Below are 15212 nucleotides of genomic sequence, written 5' to 3'. Positions count from 1 at the left end.
ATTTGACGTTTTTTATTTGACACTTTTCTTTATAGTTCCATATTACTCGAAATGCTGTGTAAAGTATTATTGCAAGTAGATATTGGAAATATTTATCGACAAGCAATATTCCAACGAAATTTGATACCCGGATCGTGTCATTTTTGGGTTTTCACATTAATACAAATTGGCACACATACATACATAAAATATTAAACCCAAAATAAAACCTGAATGACAGAGAAATGTCATCAAGATATTTAATTTCGTGGTACCATTCACAAATCCATGTTTCATTATTATTCATGACGACTTGACAAATCAATAGTGGATTTTTCCTGTGTTTCTTACACTTATCATATTTTACAGGAAATCAATCTAAACCCGACCCGATCGCGTGAAGACATCATCACTTCATTTCTGGCAGAACACGCTACACAGACGATGCTATAATTTAATATTAAAATTGATATCGCAAATTGGCACTGGATTGTCTGGCCTGTGGTTTACTTTCTCTCTCCGCTCCACCACACTCGTCTCGTCTACAGTAATAAGGGATGGTTTTTGTCCTAATTATGAGCATAATTAGTATTACAATGCGGTTAGGCTTGCGTAGGTGCGAAATAGGATTGCATGTCGTAACACGTATTAGAAACGAGAGAATCTTCCCCTCTTTACAACAGCGAATGACAAGGTTGGTTGTAGTGAAAGCTGTTGAAACTAGACCTGAATTGATGTATGACTGACACTGACGGAGAAAGTCTGCCCGATTCTGCGAGCGAGCAGAGAAAAGAGAACCCAACAACACGAATTTATGTAGGAAAACTTTAGTCTTTCCTCGGATCGCAGGGAGGTCGGGCACTAGCTTTGCTTCCCTCGAAATTGTTGCGTCTCATCTCATCGTCGTCGAGTGAATTTTTGATTCTCTACCAGACTTTCTCTCCCATTAAGAGTTGACGTTTTTACAGCAAGTGCAATTAAGGTCTTCTTCCTTCATCTTAAATAGCACTCGGATTAGCCGTCTTCTACATTGATTTATTGGTCGGGTGGGGTGTGCTGCTAATTTAAAATAATGGTGGCGACGGAAGAAGATGACAGCTTACAGTATCACAACAGCAGTGCGATGGGAGGACCATCCTACTTTTCCTGGATCCTCAGCCCTACGGTGGCAATCGTTTTTGCAATTAGTATAGTTGGCAGCATTTCCATCTTCTTTCTCGTCTGCATTTCTAAAACTTTTCGGAGGTACATACATAAATACATAATCCGCTTAAATATTAATTTGGTAATGAGAGTTTTCTACCTCGTAAAGTATTTATTATTGAGTATTTTATCGAGGAAGAAAGTAATTCATTAACGAAAATTTTGTAATTAAGATTACCCCGAGAAATATTTCTAGGCTAAATATGTGACATAAATAATGGTAGTGTAAGTGTGTGGGCTACTTCTATAGATTTTAATCATCGGTTTCATTAGGAGCAACTAAATCCCACACACAAGGATTTGGTCCAGTCGAGTTAAATTTGGCATTTCTATTCAATTTCGATTTGATTGAAACTCACAATAGGTTTCCCAATCAAGTTCCGATTGCGTTTCAAAGAAGTCGCATTTGACCCAGTAGGACCTCTCTCGCTCTCTCTGCCTGTTTCTTGGAAGAAAGGTCACGAGAAATTTCAAAGAAAACCATGCATTCTTGTATTACATATTTTTGGAATAATCAGTCCAAATGCCTATACTTTCCAAGTCAATTTTGTCGTCCTCCTACGTACCAGATTCACAATTTCTCGTGAATCTCAAGCAAGCTTGTTTTATCCCACGTCATGAATTTGTGATGGTAACTGTATTACATGTTTGACGATTCACGACTGTTTTTTACCCCATATGAAGTTAGGTACACAATATGTGCATACATGTAATAAGTACGTAGCCAAGAGTGAATGGTCTATTTTTGTGTATGTTCTTTCCACTCAAGCATGTCATGTTTCCATAAAAGTGTGTCAGTCTAGAATAATAATCTGAGCAAAGAAAAAAAAACGAAAAAAATGATGTTCCTACATACTTTTTAGAAAAGGTAAACTTTATGATTTTATAAAAACAAACAGGACGTCAAATTATTTGGTCGCCAATCTCTGCATCGCGTCCGTTTATCACATCACAATTTCACTTTTCTACAACCTCCAGTCCGGAGGAGTCATCTCATTGGATCCGAAATATGGGGAAACAGCGTGTCAAATTCTATCGTTTGTGCACCGTAAGTGGAATTAAAATCATTGAGTAAAACCTTTTAAAGTAGTTACATACATATCTGTACCCTCAAGCTGTTTGGATTAAATTTCATCCTATCCTGCTTAAAATTGCACATCCGAGCCGACAAATTTTGACCACTTAACAAATCCATCCCTGAGGAATTGCTGAGAACTTTATTATTTTAACCACTCTTTAAAAGTATTGCTACAGAGGAAATTCTATTATCTTGAAAGCATTTGTTGCGGTGAAAGTACCATTTGAAAGTATGTCGTGTCGTAAAGTGTCGATACATTAAGTGAAAATGGTGCTTTTATTATGTCCATTATCATGTTTCGTTCCTCTCTCTATAGGACTGTCCACTCCAGTCCTGCCCTTGACAATTGCGGCCATAAGCCTCGACCGCAGCGTGGTTGCGAGGAACCCACAAGATTACCCGTCGCGAAAGACAGCCATCGCCAGAGTGGCAATGATCTGGACTTTCTCCTTGATTTTGCTCATTCCGAGGGCCAGTATGAGCATGTTTGATGAGAAGATTAAGGGCAACTTCAAATGCAGAAAGGTCAGTTTGTTGGCTTCATTAAAATTGACGCTGTTTTTCTTAAAGAAATGAATGTGAGTAGTCAAATCGTAAAAGTTTGTTCATTGGAGAACAACAAATATGAAATAAATATTAGGTTTTGAAGGACATTTGTCTGTTTTTTAGCCCGAGCTAGGGCTTATGGAATCATCATTTCCGTATGTCTGTCTCCTGATAACTCTCGTTAAGCTCATCGTATCGACTTGAAATTTTGTACACATATGTAACATGACGAGTTAAGTTCGAAGATGAGCAAAATTCGTCAAGTTGTTGACCGGAGGGGTCATAAAGGTTGGGTGGGGTCGTTGGGTGCAGAATGGTCGTAGAATGCTGATAACTTTTTTGACAAATAGTCGGGTCTAAAAGCAGACTTTGACCCTGACTCGGGCTAAATCACTGTCCTGTAGTTGTGGTTGTTGTGTCTGAATTAATGATTGTCCTTGAGGATGAACAAAATTGAGGGATGTTCTCAGTTAATCATCTCTCGCAGCAAGCATCTAGTTTAGTGAAAGCAAGGACACAGCGTCAGGGTGGTGAAAGTGGACACGTCCACATTACAAGAGCACTTACAGCCCTACTGTCACATTTTATTGACTAGCTATCCAGCCCATCCTACGTGACCTGAGCCTGGCAATAAACTTTTCTTCGATTTATGAAACTTTCACTTCAAGTTGAAATGATCCGATCCAAGGAAAGATAGGAATGATTGAAATCCCGGAGGAATTGAATTCGAAAGTACGAATCAAACATGGAAGACTTTCGCAGGTTTTTCTTTCGCACAAAGTTTGCTATGTGACAGGGACAACTAGATTTTGAGTGGAGAAATCTCAGCAGGTTTGCTTTCCCATTTGGTTGAGAAACAATCAGAAAACAGACAATCCTGAGGGAAAATATGTACAGGCTTTTTGTAGGACACTAATTCCTTCGTTGTGCTCTCATCATAAAAGAAAATCCCTTGCTTTATCAGACTTGTTTCTCAGACTTACAGCTTAACATATCCAGTATCAAGTTAATCCTTGATTGTATGTCTGTCATACGACCCACACAAAGAGTATCAATTTCGTAGAATTCATGTAACACAAATTTAATCCCTTATATGCCAATATTTTGCAAAAAATAGATAGTAACGGCCAAACAGCTAACTAAACAATGGGAATGTGCGGACTATTTTATGCAAAATAACAATATAAAGCACTCTGTAAAATCAAATTGACAAAACAAATATATGAGATTCAAAGGGTTAAAAATAGATTCAGAGTTAAACGCTGTTAAACTTGAGTAATTTTCTTCTACTGAATGATTGAGTAATTAGGCTAATTAAATGAGTAACATTAATTATGAGAAGCCTATTAATAACACCATCTCCTTTTCAGCGTCACAATATTCTGCTGAGTGAGGGTTTTTATGACAAAAATAAACACACTTTTATTAATGCTTGGCTTCTTCGGATTTCATAAATGATTTATAAATAAAAATATAAATGAAAGGATTTATAAATAGTGCCAAACTATTTATAAACTCAACTCAACTCGTAATGGAAAAAGTTGTAATTAGCTTTTCAGGAATGTGTGCATACGCTTCGAATAACAATGAGAAAAGATAATTGAGACAACACACTGTGTGACCACCTTGCTTAGTTAGCATTCATCAGAAATTGTACCAAACTGTTCCCTTGATATTTCCCTCATTCTTGATTAAGAGAGAAAGCAAAAGTAAAAGTTGAGATAATTTTTATTTTTCTAAGGCCAAATGTAAATATGTAACAAATGATGAGTGTCATCGTCCTGAGCTAATTTTAATTCCTGTAATCTCAGGTCTTACTCTGGAATAGCATATTTCTACACACTTCCTACGCCGTTGTCACTCTTTTTGTCATCTACATCATCCCAACATACATCTTGGTGAAAGGTTGTAAAAAATATTGACATACATTTGCCAAATATTTGTAAATGCAGGATTTTCTTAAATATTTCAGAATTCTTCGCCATGCGATGTCAAATGCGGTTTCTCATGATGAGCCAGGCAAGACAGAGATTTTCATAACTACGTAAATACATACTTCAACTTTCTCCATTTTTAGGTTGAGCAAAGAAAGCGCTTTCATCGAAGGGTTCGAGTCATGAAAAATGCCTGCATTTTTACATGTATGCTTTTAATCTGTTAAACTATTATTTTAATTATAACGCATTAAATTACCAAGTTTGAAATATTAATTTTGGATTGATTCTATATTGCGCAGGCATATTCATCACATGTTGGCTACCACAAGGATTGCTACAATTTCCTTTCGATTTGCCCAATTTTGATGAATATTTCTTCTCTCACGAGTTCATGCAGGGTATCGTTCCCATCAGAGATTTTTTCAGGCAACTGTCCGTCTTCAATACGTGCTTAACTCCGATAATCCTGCTGGTCCTGAGTTTCGATATTAGAGAGTTTCTATCATCTTGTTACGTATAAAAAAGCGGGGCTGGAGGTTATTGTATTCTCGAATATCGTATGATACCGGTTGCTAAATGTATCTATCCAGGGTGCATAAACATTTTTGTTGTCCGTGGTTTCTCCTTAAGAGAAACCACGGACAACAAAAAGTTTATGCGCCCTGGTATCTATCTCATTAGTTGTGTAACATATTTTTGTATTTGACGTAAAAACTTGTATTGATTCTTTGTTAAACTTTTGCCCTATTTTCTCTGTATCATATTTTATTTGTTACTCTTAATGTGCTCACATTTTCATTGCCAATTTACTCACAGGTTATTAATATTGATATATAAATGTTGTGATATAGACATCTCATTGTGTGCAGAAACGTAACATGGTACCTGACTATATATGGTGGAGAAAGCATAAAAATTTGTTTTAAGTGAAAAACGTGGACAGATGGACGTATTGTACTTGTACAAAAATAATATATTATACAAAATTGCATTTAAATAAATAATTATTTCTTTTAAAATTTTGATTTCGGATTTATATTTTTTGCTAAAATTATGAAACTTGTAATTTTGTGAGAGAAAGTTGAGATTTTAAAAATCGGTTGGGGCGGTGTGACTCAGTTTGACGCGGAAACTTGGCAAATTTTGCACAAACGTGAAATAAACATTTGCATGAGACAACAAACAACACATTGCATATTAACATTAAATGTTCTGCAATTAATTGTGCGGAGATTTAACTATTTTTTTATAATTGCATCATTGGTGATTTCAAAGAGTGAGTACCAGTGCGGCGGTATAATTGGGACACTATCAATAAGTGAGTAGGTCATGTTTAGCTGTGGAAATCAAAACGTTCAATAAATGTCATTGTTTTAATAAGTGATTAGTGTTTTGTTTTGCGTTTGTTTTGTAGATAACTGGAGAATAAAGTTTCACATTACGAGTTAATAGTTTGAAAATGGGAGTTCAAGGTCTTTGGCAGCTGTTGGAACCTGCCGGTAAAAGTTATTATAACGTATATAATATGGATTTTCATGAGTTTTTTCGAATTATAAATCTTGTAGGTCGTCCCGTTGAAGTGCACACTTTGAGAGGAAAAATTCTTGCCGTGGGTAAGGAACTTGTTTATAAAACGTTGTGCACGTTATATGTGCAGTGTATGAATTATTAGTATTTATGAAGTCAGTTAATTGAAATATACTTTTATAAACTAGACGCCTCTATTTGGTTACACCAGCTTGTGAAAGGATTCCGTGACAAGGTAAATTTTTTACTAAATGTATCTCAGTTTGTATAACACATTTTTGTATTAGACATAAAAACATGTATTAATTTAATTCTTTGTTACATCAAACTTTTACCCTGTTTTCTCTGTATTTCAAGGATGGCAACCCGCTACCAAATGCTCACTTGCTTGGAGTGTTTTACAGAGTTTGTAAACTTCTGAGTTACGGAATCAAGCCGATTTTTGTGTTTGACGGAGGCGTTCCAATTCTTAAGCGACAAACGTTGGCAGGAAGACGAAAACATAAACTGGAAGCTATCGACAAATCTGAGGTAGCACGACAAAAGTTGTTATCCAATTTTATCCGACAACAATTGCATCGAGGGACGAGACCGGTAGATCCAAATCAACAATTGGATCCTCAAATTGCTTCCTCCTCTGCTTCGTCAAGTTCACCGAAAAAATCATCCACTGCTACTTCATCTCCAACGAAGAGGGATAAATTTCAGGATGTGGATCTCGAATTACAAAAGTTTAGAGAAAAATTTGCCTCGAGCACTGAAATGGATGTTGATCGTGTCGACAAAACCTGTATCAAAGTCGACACAGTAGACGATGATGAGGATGACAGTTCGGATGAGGAGCGATCTCGTAGATACGGAATGGATTACGCGGAAAACTTTTCTGCCATCACCTCCAAAGATTTTAACGTTCTTCCACTTGAAACGCAACACGAGATCTTGTTTGAAATGCAAGAATCCAGGAAGATGAATTCATGGGGAAAAATGGAGCAAATGCCAAATAATTTGCAAGACTTTAGTAGTTATCAAATGGACAGACTTGTGAAGAGGAGATTTTTACAAAAGAAAATTCAATCCGTTCAGCAGGAGATGGGAAAGCGACATATTCATGTCCAAAATTTGGACGAACTTTTAAAAATGAATTATAATTTTGATAGCGATGACGTTGTTGGATCTAAAGATAAAGGATTCGTTCTTGTGAAGAAAAGTCCGCTTAAAAAGATACAGAATAAGGATTCAGAGGAAAGTTCATCACTTACGATGGACGAGGACTCAAACAGCATGAAAACTTTGGTTGACAAGGTTGACACAGACAGTGAAACTAATGATTTTAACAAAACAGTATCCAACGACGAAACATTTAACTTGGCATCCGGTTCAGCAAGGTCACCGTCCAATTCAAATCAACTAGCTTCTGATTTAGACGAGGAAGAACAAATAGCACTAGCAATCAAATTATCCTTGGAGCAAAGTAGCACTGATTCTACTATTGTTACAGTATCTCCCACAAAGGAAATCAGCACAAAAGAACAAGATATTATAAAGGGTAATGATGAATTAAAAGTCCAAAGCGGTTCAACAAATAAACATATCTCACCATCTAAACCGCTGGTAATCCTCCCTGCAGCATCATCAAGTTGTTCCAAATTTTTAGATGTTGTTGGATTTTCATCTCGAGCTGTTTCAAGTGGAACAACTCCCACTAAAAAAATTCCTGAAAGTGTTAGCGAAAGTGACGAAAGTGATGATGATTTTGATGATGTAGAAGAAGAAGGGGAATCCATTGTGCAAGAAATTGGTGAAAATAATAAGGAACATGACATCGTCAACAACCTATTAAATAATTCGTCGCAAGTTAACAACAACAACTCGGGGTCTAGTACCTTTGCAATTGCAACAATAAATATCGCAGATGTGGTTTCTTCTTCAGCACAAAGTGACGGAGATGACATGTTTGCTGACATTTTCGAAAATGATGAGAATACTGAGATAACGCCAAATAGGGATGTTGAAAGACAAGAGTCAAAGCCACGCGTGGAGGAAGCAATTAATTGGGATTCAGACCCTGATACCGAGTTCATTGAAGAGTTGGGAAAAAAGACCCCAATTAAAACCGTCCAAGAAACTGGAAACCAGGAAATTAACCGAACGCTTGGAAGAATGCCCCAGCAGTCAAATTTTACAGAAGTTAGGATGATAACAGCCGAATATATGCAGGCTCAGGTACATATTGGGTGGTGTGGTATATCTTATCCGCTTGACCCAAAAATAACTATAATACGTTTAATATTTTATCTGACCAATTTCAGGAAAGTTTGAATGCTGAAAGAACAAAACTGCAGTCTGAGAAAGGATTTCAGGCACGTGTTGCGACATCAATTTCAGATCAGATCAGTGTAGAAACGCAAGAATTGTTAGGATTGTTCGGGATTCCATACATCATTAGCCCTCATGAAGCAGAAAGTCAGTGTGCGTTTTTAGATGTTGCTTGTTTAACGGATGGAACAATTACTGACGACTCAGACGCTTGGCTGTTTGGTTCATTACGCGTTTACAAGAATTTTTATGGACATAAATCCATAGAGTTTTATCAACTTGCAGACATTACACAGAACTTGAGTACGTACTTATTTACTCCCTTAATGTAAATCATGGTTAAACTTAAAAATAAGTCATGTGTATTATTTTTCTAAACAGATCTGGACAGAGAAAAACTTGTACTAATAGCCATGTTGAGTGGGGGTGATTACAGTGACGGGATTGAGGGTGTCGGGCCAGTGACGGCGTTGGAAATTTTGGCTGAGTTTCCTACGAATGAAATTAGTGCTTTCGACACCTTAGTAAAGTTCCGTGAGTGGTGGGACATGATAAATCTTCCAGACATCAGTATACCAGAAGACATGCCTAAAATTCGCGAAAAACTTAAAAAATTAAAACTGCAACCTGGTAAAAAAATCCTTAAAAATCAGTTGAAATGTTTAAACCTGTTAAAATATCAAAGTCTAATTTATTTTTTTTTGTGTTTAGGGTTTCCAAGTGAAGCCGTGTATCAGGCATATATGAATCCTTCAATTGATACCTCGACAGAAACATTTCGATGGGGAAATCCAGACCTTGATGCAATAAAAACCTACGCCTCCAATAAGTTCGGGTGGGATCAGGCTAAATGCGATTCAATGTTGCTGCCCGTTAGTAAGAATTTGCAGTGTCAAATGGACAAATTGAAACAACCAACTTTAGACAGCTTTCTACTCTCAAATCGTCAAGATTTGAATCAACCTGTTAAACGAAAGCGAGGAAGCAAACGTCTCGACAACGCCTTCAAGAAACTCAAACAAAATAGTATTCCAGTCGATGAGGTGGCACTAAGTTCCGAATCAAGTTCTGAAGAAGAAGTCTTGGAAGAATCCCCTCCTCTTCGTCCTAAGAAGAAAGTACCACCGCCCCCACGTCCAAAGGCGAAACTCAATAATGATTACAAGAAAAACGAAGAACCTTCAGCATCTCGTTCACTAGAGGAAATTAATGTAAACCTACATCGTAACAAAACTGTCAATATTCCTCAAGTGATGCAAAGCGCCACAGATCAATCTCGTGCTAAGCAAAAGGCGATAGAAATATTCAAGTCAAAGAACACAAAGAAATAAACAAGCAACATTTTAATAATCAATTTATGAAAGATTAACGTGATTGGTTACTTATTAGTTGATGAGGACATTTCATTAGCTTTCATCATCCAATGTTTTGATTTCCGTTTCTCCTTTTCTCTCTTCTCTAGTTGTGCTTTCGTCAACTTGAGATGTGATAAATCCGGAGTTTTCATTTCTCTCAGACGACGCTCATCCTGTTTTCTCATTTGTTTCTGAATTTCCAATTTTAAGACGGCCTCAGCGTCGAGAAATTGCTCTTCGTCGGGGTCTTCACCCATCTTTGAATTATCACTATGTGTTTTACCAATATATCCAGTGAGAGATTTCCTTCTCATATCCACGATAGAAAGTCTTCTTGGAACACTTGCTGCTTGTGTTTTAGAAAATGTCAAGTAGACAGATTTTCTCGCTTGTTTCATCCATCTACCAATTTGGGTTCGTTTCACACGTGCCTACACACATTTCCAACCTCATTAACATACATGACATCTCATACATAATTATTTTTACTGTCTTTTTGGATCTTGCCTCGAATTTATTGAAGTCACTTCTAGCCTTGATTAACTCAATTTCATCCTCAGTGGGTAAAGGTCGCCTGTCCACCCCTTCTTCGAGCTCCTCGTCAACATCGGCTCCAATATCACTCGCAATAATTTCCTTTTTCTTTCTAATTATGTCATATATATTTTTGACAATTGAGTAAGCGCAGTATATCTTGATCCCGACCAGAAAAAAATCTATGACGGTGACAATGACTAGTCCGATGGTGACTAGTCCCCTTATTCTAGATCGATTTACACGTATGCACATATTTATATGCATACAAATTGACAATGCAATACAAAAAATCAATGATAATTTATAATTATTTTACCGTTTGCATCCGTTAAAAATTCTCCACATGCAACCCTGCAGAGCAAACAAGGAACTGTAGAATTTATCCTATGCATAATTGTAGATTTTTATCAATTACAGCTTGGTTGATACGTTGCCGAAATTTTGTAGCTGTTACGTCGTCCACTGCAGGATGCGCCCACAAATGGACTCCTTTTGAACAATGCACATTTCGTACCCACCTAGAGTTACGATTGTATCATTAAACTTTCTATTGACCAGACTTACAAAAAAGGAAACATACCAAGCACGACAACATGATGCTGGAAGGTCGTGATAATATTAATTAGTTAGTTTGGCTAATTAATTAATTTCGAAGAATACGACATTACATGGAAATACTGTTTCCACCCCATCCAAATCCACATGAATGGGAATGGGGGCTGATTTATTTCCATCCTGCAAAATGACCGGATTGATGTAATCTGCCCAACCAATAGCTCCGCAACAAGATAGCTAAAAACATGCTGATATTGATGTCGATTTGCCATAAGAAATCATGCGAAACTTTATATCACACCCCAATCTGGATACTGTCCAGTTGATAAATTGCGGTTTCATAAGCGAGTAATTTTTCCGCACCCTGAGGAGCTTCAGTGCCATGTATTCGGATAAACTCTAATATCTGGTCCTGTAACTTTCGAATGTCATCAAGACTGCAATATGCCGATTTACATGTTAAGGCTGAAAATACTATTTCTCCAAACAGTAGCAGAAAGGCGCAAACTAAGTGCTGCAATATAAATTGAAAAAATATAAAAATATGTAGTCTTATGATATGTTGTAGGGTGGCTACATATGTGTTATTACTATAATCAGCATATCTTTAACTCCTTGAAGACAACCGTATACTCCACCCACGGCGTTAATAATTTGAAAGAATGCACTCCCAATTAAAACCAGAGAAATTGTGGAGGGGGACGAGTCCTTTACGGTGTGCAGGACTGCAACTTGATCGCTACCAGATTCGTCGAGAATTGATTGAATGCTTGAACTAAAGCTTAATATAGTCATCCCGATGAGAAGGTGGTACATGGCCAATATCTGAAATTTGTAAATATGTAAAGTATGTATGCGAAATTTTACTGCTGAATTTGTAAGACTCACCAGACTGCAAAAGTTGACAAGCACCAGCCAATAATCAACCCATCCAGACGTTCTATCGACCAACTTTTCACTTTTTCTGCATAAATTTAAAAGCCATAAATATTTGATATCAAGCCAAATTAATAAGCCAAATGATTAATTAAGATCGTATGAATGTACATGGATTTGTATAAATAAATGGTACTTAAAAAACATACAGAGGTTTCGGTGTGTAGACTAATCTATTAATGTCAATGCTCTTAGCGTCAGCAGCAGCCAAATCTTCTATCATGTCATCATCCATCCTCTCTACTGAATATTATGGGAAATCTCTTCAAGTACACAAACTGTCAAGTCTCAAGTGATCTCTGAACAAGAATAACACAAACATTCTTTAACATTTCACTCAAATTGGAATTTCCGTCTCAATAGAATCCGTATTTGTATCGTTCCGTATTCCAAGGAAGGCAAGTCGGCTAAAATTCCAATTGCAAACAGAAAAGTCAAAAAAAAATTACTCGTAATTAACTATGGAAAAGAATGCCTAATTTTCATTTGGCACATGTTTCCTTCAGTTCAGATGCATCGTCTATCGAAATGGATAAGCATCAAGTTATAAATATAAGAAAGGTAAACTTTTCCTTCTCAAAATTCAAAATTTTGCATCTAAAACACAAAATTTAAATAGATTCGATTTTACGTGTCTCATGCATCAGTCATCTGAAACGCATAATAAATAAACACATAGCACATTTGGTCAATTAGAAAAGTTGAGCATCTCACTAAAAGATATAAAGAGCCTAGTAGCAAAACCAACAACTGCCACATCCACAAATCTCCTATGCCTATGACTATGTCAACCTGCCAGATGGATCAGATCAACCAAGCCACGCGTTGGCGTCATGTTGTTAAAATTATTCCCAATCTGCCCACCAATCAATACGACGGACGAGACAAGGAAAATAGATAAAATAGAGAAAAACAGACTAAAATAAGTGAAAAACTGAGGACACATGTAATCCATTCATATGCAAGTAAGTGGTTCTCGTGTGCCATCCATTTTAGGAAAAGATAAGATCCGTCCAACTTTTAGTCAAGCATGAACGAGGAGGAAGAGAAAGGTTTATAAATGGAAATCTAGGGAGAAAATCGCTGTTGGGTGTTACCGCTGGCATTATATTATTACTCATCGTCAGGCTGAACATGATGTGGCTTAAGTAATATGCAGGATTTTCCTCAGGTTTTTAGTACATGTCGTTGTCAGCCTGCCATTCACAGTCACAGGTGAGCCTGCTGCATGTACATACATTTTAGTGTGGGAGAGAAACTTGAATTTTAGATTAGACAGTTCTTAACCATCTTAAATGGATGAGCGGATATGACATTATCGATCCCTCGGGATGTTCACTACCACCACCGCCACCGAGAAAAGGCCAAGAAGATGATCCAACATAGTCAAACTGCGTTATTATTACTTTACCACATTCGAAATTGCGTAAGTGCGAAAGAACTGTGAGGGAGGCCTCCTCTGCTTCTGAACATTATCACCGCTGAGAAGAAGAAAAAAGTTCGGCACAGTGTTTCATCAGACGAAAAGTGAAGTGAGTGCAATGGATGTTCTATTTATCATTATCATGACATTCGGGTTATTACATCCTGGGGTTGGTAGTTGCATGTAACGTAATGTAACCCTTTCCCACAAGAAAAAGTTTTCTTTTTGCTGCTAAAAGGAAACATCAAAGTTGTTCCTTCCGGAAAAATCTTTCTAGGAAACAACCACAAGCAACGTAATGGTTTGATGGAAAACTTTTTCGAGTCATTATTATATTATAGGGACGTATCTTGTTTAGGAACATGTTAACTAATATGTTGCACTACTTTAGCAGCGTTTGATTCATTTTCATTGTGGGAAGAATTACTTCAGATTTTATGACCAGAAAACCCTTCACTAATCAACTCGCTACATACCTAAAATGTACATTAAAAGTCCAAGATTGGATTTTGCTGCGTTGTGCAAGAAAAGGTTATAAACTTCACTTTCGTCTCTGCGTATGTATGCATGTCCTACATCCTAGGAAGAAGTCTCTCCTGGATGCAGTAGTGACTTAGGAAGAGGAAATGCCCCCGGGTGAGATGAGATGAAGCAATTCATCGTCTGCTACTCTCATCGGTGTGATAAGTAGGAAAAACGGTCGTAATTCCACTAACTCACCTCCGCACCTTGTTCCACTTCCATTTCCATACTCTCCCAGAACAATTTCTTCTGCTTATGCATATCGCGTGCTGCGTCTAATACCTACATCCGACCGCACAACACCTTCCAATCCGAATATCGAAGACGGAACGAATATTATTATCATATTATTATATCAGCCACCCAACATGATATATATTTATTATGCGAACGTGTATGTAAAAGACAGGACCACATCGAGCCACTTATTTCAGTCGCAACTTCTTCCTCCTTAGCATAAACACCATAAAAGATCATATTCATTTCATATATTTACTCGCAGACAGGCTGGAATTGACTGCAGTGAAAATGCTCCTACTTCAAACAACGGGTGCTCGTGTATACTTCTTTGCCGGCTGGGCGTAAAGTTTAAGAAAATCCTTTTAGATGAGATTTAAATCCTTGCCCAAACTAGAGAGCCACCGTACAAACGGGTGGATATATAAGCAGCGAAGAGGCTGAGATGGGAATAGGACGAGTGTTAAGAGAGGAGCAGTATCATCTCATCTCTCTGGAATTGAGTGAGCACACACTAGAAAGTAAAAGTGTCTATATTATTTGGAATATTAGGATTTATAAGTGCAGATTGTGTACACACACGCGACCTCACTAAAAATAGGATTATATAGTTTCAAAAGGAAAAAAATCGTATAGTTTGACTTCTTCTTCTTTCTTTGGCTAAAGTCCATACTCTTCAAAAAGAACTCCATGCATACATATTCACTTCCAGTAGATCTTCTCAAGTGTTCATGCACGAATTGAGATTCAGCACCCAGTTGGATCCGTACAGCAGACAAATCTCCAATTTACTTTTTCAACTTGCTTACAGAGAGACTTTTGAGAAATTTTGAGACCAAAGGCACAATTGATGCAAGTTGGTTTGTCTTTTTCGGTGGTGTGTGGTAAATAGCAGTGGTAAAAGGACACGTACGTATTTGGTCGTACGGACAGATATTCGGTCTCGGCACACAGATTACAATAGGCACCAGGGTTTTACTTTACCCACCTTTTGAGCTTAATCCCCAGCCCAGTGGGTAAAATGGAAAAAATGGGGAAAATGGGTATGAAGGGTTATAGTG

The 15212-nt window shown here is 37.3% G+C and overlaps 3 protein-coding genes across 4 annotated transcripts; 2 read left to right on the top strand and 1 right to left on the bottom strand.

Moving 5' to 3' along the window:
- Positions 1 to 831: 831 nt before the first annotated feature.
- LOC110859974 (RYamide receptor) lies at positions 832 to 5766 on the top strand. Its single transcript, XM_022109014.2, has 7 exons — positions 832 to 1224; positions 2082 to 2230; positions 2577 to 2785; positions 4618 to 4711; positions 4779 to 4825; positions 4884 to 4947; positions 5043 to 5766. The coding sequence occupies exons 1-7, from the start codon at positions 1052 to 1054 to the stop codon at positions 5261 to 5263; spliced, it is 957 nt and encodes a 318-aa protein (XP_021964706.2). The 5' UTR covers positions 832 to 1051; the 3' UTR covers positions 5264 to 5766.
- Positions 5767 to 5892: 126 nt separating this feature from the next.
- On the top strand, positions 5893 to 9944 carry LOC110859972 (DNA repair protein complementing XP-G cells). 2 transcript variants are annotated; one of them, XM_035859750.1, is made up of 8 exons: positions 5893 to 6061; positions 6158 to 6242; positions 6309 to 6356; positions 6459 to 6505; positions 6628 to 8493; positions 8580 to 8889; positions 8968 to 9216; positions 9298 to 9944. In XM_035859750.1, exons 2-8 carry the CDS (start codon positions 6203 to 6205, stop codon positions 9915 to 9917), a joined length of 3180 nt encoding a protein of 1059 aa, XP_035715643.1. In that variant the 5' UTR covers positions 5893 to 6061; positions 6158 to 6202; the 3' UTR covers positions 9918 to 9944. The 2 variants fall into 2 exon arrangements, with proteins under 2 accessions (XP_035715643.1, XP_035715644.1); XM_035859751.1 differs by having other exon boundaries at positions 6132 to 6242.
- On the bottom strand, positions 9940 to 14656 carry LOC118438910. The gene is made up of 10 exons (XM_035859753.1): positions 12119 to 14656; positions 11922 to 11997; positions 11625 to 11858; positions 11335 to 11547; positions 11147 to 11270; positions 11059 to 11077; positions 10894 to 10996; positions 10795 to 10829; positions 10449 to 10704; positions 9940 to 10372 (listed from the first exon to the last, which is right to left on the bottom strand). The coding sequence occupies exons 1-10, from the start codon at positions 12202 to 12204 to the stop codon at positions 9965 to 9967; spliced, it is 1554 nt and encodes a 517-aa protein (XP_035715646.1). The 5' UTR covers positions 12205 to 14656; the 3' UTR covers positions 9940 to 9964.
- Between the last annotated feature and the right edge of the window lie 556 nt (positions 14657 to 15212).

The sequence above is a fragment of the Folsomia candida genome, unplaced genomic scaffold, assembly GCF_002217175.1.
Source record: "Folsomia candida strain VU population unplaced genomic scaffold, ASM221717v1 Fcan01_Sc028, whole genome shotgun sequence".
NCBI lineage: Eukaryota > Metazoa > Arthropoda > Collembola > Entomobryomorpha > Isotomidae > Folsomia > Folsomia candida.
Note: the sequence above shows the minus strand (reverse complement) of the source record. Positions and strands in the feature narration are given on the sequence as shown.

What these genes read in the sequence shown, in the direction of transcription:
- LOC110859974 (XM_022109014.2), top strand. Translation starts at nt 1,052, where the DNA reads ATGGTGGCGACGGAAGAAGATGACAGCTTACAGTATCACAACAGCAGT. An exon ending in ATTTCTAAAACTTTTCGGAG is followed by an intron (nt 1,225 to 2,081) that starts GTACATACATAA and finishes AAAAACAAACAG; the next exon opens with GACGTCAAATTATTTGGTCG. An exon ending in GCAACTTCAAATGCAGAAAG is followed by an intron (nt 2,786 to 4,617) that starts GTCAGTTTGTTG and finishes CTGTAATCTCAG; the next exon opens with GTCTTACTCTGGAATAGCAT.
- LOC110859972 (XM_035859750.1), top strand. Translation starts at nt 6,203, where the DNA reads ATGGGAGTTCAAGGTCTTTGGCAGCTGTTGGAACCTGCCG. An exon ending in AGGAAAAATTCTTGCCGTGG is followed by an intron (nt 6,357 to 6,458) that starts GTAAGGAACTTG and finishes TTTATAAACTAG; the next exon opens with ACGCCTCTATTTGGTTACAC. An exon ending in CCGAATATATGCAGGCTCAG is followed by an intron (nt 8,494 to 8,579) that starts GTACATATTGGG and finishes GACCAATTTCAG; the next exon opens with GAAAGTTTGAATGCTGAAAG.
- LOC118438910 (XM_035859753.1), bottom strand. Translation starts at nt 12,204, where the DNA reads ATGGATGATGACATGATAGAAGATTTGGCTGCTGCTGACGCTAAGAGC. An exon ending in TTAAAGATATGCTGATTATA is followed by an intron (nt 11,548 to 11,624) that starts GTAATAACACAT and finishes TTTATATTGCAG; the next exon opens with CACTTAGTTTGCGCCTTTCT. An exon ending in TGGACAGTATCCAGATTGGG is followed by an intron (nt 11,271 to 11,334) that starts GTGTGATATAAA and finishes GCATGTTTTTAG; the next exon opens with CTATCTTGTTGCGGAGCTAT.